Source organism: Microtus ochrogaster, chromosome 5, assembly GCF_000317375.1.
Source record: "Microtus ochrogaster isolate Prairie Vole_2 chromosome 5, MicOch1.0, whole genome shotgun sequence".
Lineage (NCBI taxonomy): Eukaryota > Metazoa > Chordata > Mammalia > Rodentia > Cricetidae > Microtus > Microtus ochrogaster.
In genome coordinates, this window is record NC_022012.1 from 88,098,995 (window position 1) to 88,104,170 (window position 5,176).

The following is a 5,176-nucleotide window of genomic DNA, read 5'->3' on the forward strand; positions in this document are numbered from 1 at the left end:
ACTCTCTCTCACATACTCTCTGTCTCTCACACACACACGCACTCAGATACACACACATGCATACAAGCTCACACACAGAGAAACACATGCACACTCCCTCTCGCAGTCACTCTGTCTTTCACACACACACACACGAATACAGACATATATGTATACAAGCTCACACATACACAGACACTGATGTGTACGTGTGCATGCGCGCATGCGCGCGCGCACACACACACACACACACACACACACACACACACACACACTACACTCAGGGTTCTTCAAGGGAAATAAGAAAATTCAGAGATGCAGACTTTCAGAACTGCAGCCCCTGAGTTCCGCCCACCTCATCCAGTACTTCTGAAAAGCAGTGCCTCAGTGCACTACAAGCAGGGGGCGCTGGCCCCCATATAGGACTCTGGGTATTCATGTTCCCTGTTCTCCACCAATCAGGAGGGAGAAGGCCTGTGGCTACACAGCTCCTGGCTCCGAGGCTGTCCTACCCCTGGAAACTGGTTTTCTCATCTGTGCGGGGAAGCTGACTGAAGCATGTCCCAGATGCGATTCTGGTGGGTTCAGTGCACTGATGGATGAAGTGACGGTCTTGGCGATGGGGTCTGGGATTCCTCCAGGGCTTGCTTAACCTGGACCAAACCTCCTTCCTTTTCAGAGCACACTTCACTTACTGTGATGATCTGGGGAGCTCTGGGCTAGGATTGCATGCTAAAGGAAGCTTAGGTTTGGCTTTAGAAGGAACTGTGCATCATCTGTTTACACGCTCTTCCTGGTAACACCGAGGGTAACATCGTGGGGCAACATAGCAATCTCTGGTTGCTGTGCTCAGGAAACATTCTCATTGCCCTTTAAGCTTACTCAATATTATTATTGTGGGAGTGAGTGGAAATGGGAGAATCAGAGGTGGGAAGCTACCATCAAACAAAGCAATGCCAGGAGGGGTTCCTTTCAGTTCTTGCCTGTTTTTACCCACAAAGGCTGTAAAGGGCTTTCCTGAGATGAGCCGAAGAAAATGGATCCTGGTTCCTTCCACAGGGAAACTTGTTTACCCCATAGCTTTCTTTAGAACCCATAAAAGTTGGTGAGCTTGGCTCCACCTCACATCCTCAATTCTTCTCCACTCAGCAAATATCAACAGGAAGGGGCTCTTGTCAGTGACGACATTGCAAGCAGAGCGCACCAGAGCCTTAGACTGGCTGCCTTGTCAGAACTGGAGACCAGACATGATCTCAAAGGGTTGTTTACAGAAGCAAACACGACTCAGAGCATGGGAGAAGACACTGCTAGCCAGGTAAATTGATTCTGTCGGGGACAGCACTGCTTTTGACGTGACTCCTATCAATTTACAGAGTCGTTTTGGAGCCGAAAAAGCATCCAAGCAGAAAATCATTTATGATAGTTGGTAGCTGATTAAACAATATAACTGTGAGAAACACACACACACACACACACACACACACACACACACACACAGCTAGTTTTAGAAGTGTGGCAGGAAACCAGGAGAGAGGTGTACCAACCAGATAGGAATCACAGTCTCCACAACGGCCAGAGAACTAGAGGACAGTGGCTCAACAAGGGATGAAGAAGAGATGACCTAGATCCTCCTTGGGGTTCTGGGGAGCCAAACATCTTCTGCAAGGGATGAAGACTCAGAAACTAGCAATGGGTCCAGTTGGAAGAGCCTTGGGCAATACATCAGCAAGTTTGGGTGAGTAACCAAAGAGGTCGCTGTTTGAGCAAGGAAATAAACGATGCCATTATTGGACATCCGCAGAATGAAAGAAATACCCATTGTCCCCAGCTGATAGAAATGCACAAATAATGACTAAATAACAATGGATTGTGAGAGGAAGGGTAGGGATTCTCTCGGAGTTAGATACCCACTCATTACAAGGGGTAAGAAAAACAGAAACATTTGCATGAGGCAAACATCGCCATGACGATCCTTGAAGGTGGGAATTCTCCGTCCATCCTCAAATTAACAGGTGAGACTATAAACAAGCCAGAGTCTCTTTCCCTGGTGAGTGCTCATTACAGACTGGAAAACAGCATCCCTATAGAGGGGAACCTGGCAGTCAGACCTCCTAGGTGACAGCAGCGAGCCTGTCCCTGGTTTCATGTGCAGAAGAGTTACCACAGTGTCTGAGGTGTTCTTATTCCAGACATGTCACCTCAATCTAACGAGGAGAAGACACCAGCAAAGCCCAAAGTGGGAGCCAGGCTCTGAGGTGCTCGTTTCAGCTTCACAAGTGCCAAGGTCATGGAAGACGACACAAGCACATGAGTTAGACCCACGTGAATCCTAACCCGAGTCTCCTTTCAGAAGAGCACCTTACTGGTGACCGGGAAGTATAAGTGGGGTCTGTGGGCAACATGGAGCACTGCAACAATGTTAATGTCCTGGCTTTAATGCAGTTAGATTGTTTCTTGTCTTTTGAATTTAGGCAAAGCTTAAAACCGGATTAAAGGTGGATGGGTGGGCTGCCATCTCTGCATCTGTGTTGTTGTTGTTGTAACAATTGTTGATCAGTGTCTGTGTTGAGGACAAAATCATCTCTGAGGTCCAGGCTGGTCCATAAGTTAATACTGACCCAGACTGACCTAGAACCTGCTTCAATCTTCCTGCCTTAGCATCATGAGTGCTGGGATTACACCTCTAGATCTCTGTGTTAATCTTATTTTTATTTAATTTTGTGTATCTGTGTGTGAGTGTGTGTGTGTGTGTGTTTAGGCTAGAGGTTGACATTGTAGTTTATGTTTTTAGACAGGGTCTCTCACTCAGCCTGAAGCGAACTGATTTGTGTCAACTGCCTAGCCATGGAGCCTCGGGCATCCTCCTGTGTCTGCCTTCCCAGCACTAGGATGATAGCCATCCTCCACAAAACCCATCTTTTCCATGGGTGCCGAGGATCTGAACTCATGTCCTCACATTTATGTAGTAAGATTTTAGTGATTAAGCCACCTCCTCGGCCCTCTGTGTTCTTCTTGACTCTATTTGGTAAGTTTAATATTATTATAATACAAAAAAGCAAAAAGAATGAAGCCAAGCTTGAGTTCATCTGGACAAGGCTGAAGGGTACTCATTTTCCAGGTGAGACCTGTAGAAGTTACTGAATGCAGTGGAGAAGTCTTACAGGTTAGCTATCTTCCTTATCCCCGGAGTTTTAAAACCCAAACAGACATATCAATCCACCTTGCTTAGTTTTGTGAAAAAGAAGTCATGTCTACAAGAGCAAATATTTAGTCAAGTATTTTCTCAGTCCTTTAAATCCACAGGAGAAGAAACAAAATGCAGATGCTCGTCTGACTACCCCCCTTTAGGTCAATAGAAGTCATTCTTAGTCCTGTTTCTAGTGGCCACCTCCTGCAAGATATTAATTCATCTGCGGAGAGAAAAGTAATTCCCTCTAGCTGTATGGAAAGGCTTCTGTTCCCAATGTGCTTCTTCACTGGGACACCTCGGCGATTCAGAATAATCCTAGACCTGTGCACTCATGAGCTCAGCTGCCTCTCAGTGGAGTCCACTGCTCTGTGCTGAACCCTGGGACTGTGCTGGAAACAGACACCATTATGTCATCCGGAATGGGGACCCAATTACGTACCTCCCACCGCATTGCAACGGGATGTCATTTCCCAGAGTACCAGAGCCATGGAGTAGACATCTGTCTGCTTGAAGGACTCCACGTTTTCCAAATTCATCCTGGATTCTAGAACTTCGGGGGCCATGTATCTTGCAGTTCCCACCTTTTAAGATAAAAACAAAAACACAGAATGAAGCTCATAATTGAACTTCAATTTTGAGTGAATTTGTCACAGGGGATTTGAGCTTGGGTTTCACATATACAGATGTTTTAGTTTGTTTCTAGAGGTTTCTTCCTTTTAGATAACTTCATACATGTATATGATGTATTTTGATCAAATTCACCCCCATTATCTGTAGATGTAACTAAGGAAGGCCACAAGAACCTGGAATAAAGGATAACCAGTATTTACTGGTTTGGGAAGAAAACTCACAATAAGAGTAGAGAGCTGTGGTTCTCTGTGGGGGCTGGAAGCTGTGAACCGAACTCCAATCATCAACCAAGAGAAAGCAAGGGGCTCTCACGCTTCCTGTTTGTGCTTACAGTACCGCAGACCATGCCCTTATGGGCTGGTATCCAAGAGGCTATTGGCTGAATGAATTCCCACAACAGTTATCGTCTCTTATTTCCTGTCCACTTCTTGAATCCCTTCTAGCTAATAAGGCCCATACCTACTTCCATGTCTATGAAATGATCCATTGCATTTGATTAGTGTTACTCATAAAAACATTAGTGGGGGCTTTCTGGGATCAGGGTACCTATCGGTGGCTGTACCACTGAAGACACGTGACTCCTCTCCTTTCTCCCCAGCAACCATCCATTGGCAACAGCTCTTCAGCTGGAGGTAGGGTGGGGTACTTTCTTTCTTCCTAGCCCTCTACCCTTCCTTCCTTCTTTCCTTCTTTTTTCCCTTACTGCCTTTTACTACTGATAAAATTTTAAAATTATGAAAAGACTGGGGTGATTATAACTTGTATAGGGTTGGGGGTTAGGGTGGAAATTAAGTAGGCTCAGGGATCTTCTTTGAAAAAAAAGGGAAATTGGATGGGATAATAGGTATATTAGTGTGAGCTTATTCACACTAATAATAATAATAGTGAGTAATAGAGTGAATACTTGTGAGCTATTATTTGTAGACAGTTTACATTGGTATAGATTCTTGTACACTGATATGAATTCAAATTATATTTGTTATATTGAACATGCTCCTATTTCTGTTTACAATATTTGTACACCTATGCAAAGTTACTTTGTCATATTGTATACATGCATGTTTCTACCTCTGCCTAAGACATTTTGTATATTGACACAATTTTATATATATCTAACCTATATTTATCATATTGCACTGTACATTTCTGCCTCTGATCAAGATACTTATATACTGCTTACAGTTTGAGGTCACTGTACTTATTTGCTGCACAGTTGCTTAAAGATTGTTTAATATTCTAATATGAAGTCTTAGTCTTTAAGCTATACAGGTTTAAGTATTATAAGTCAATTAGCCCCTCCTGTATGCCTGCCTGCCTGCCTGCCTGCCTGCCTGCCTGCCTGCCTGCCTGCCTCCCTCCCTCCCTCCCTGCCTGCCT

The 5,176-nt window shown here is 44.6% G+C and overlaps 1 protein-coding gene across 1 annotated transcript in view; it reads right to left on the reverse strand.

The window, feature by feature from the left end:
• The window catches only part of Tgfbr2 (transforming growth factor beta receptor 2), an 89,260-nt gene that overhangs the window by 12,608 nt on the left and 71,476 nt on the right, over positions 1 to 5,176 (reverse strand). Inside the window, exon 6 of the mRNA XM_013346451.2 lies at positions 3,616 to 3,750. Within this exon, the coding sequence (XP_013201905.1) occupies positions 3,616 to 3,750 (135 nt within the window). The remainder of the gene's footprint in view (positions 1 to 3,615; positions 3,751 to 5,176) is intronic.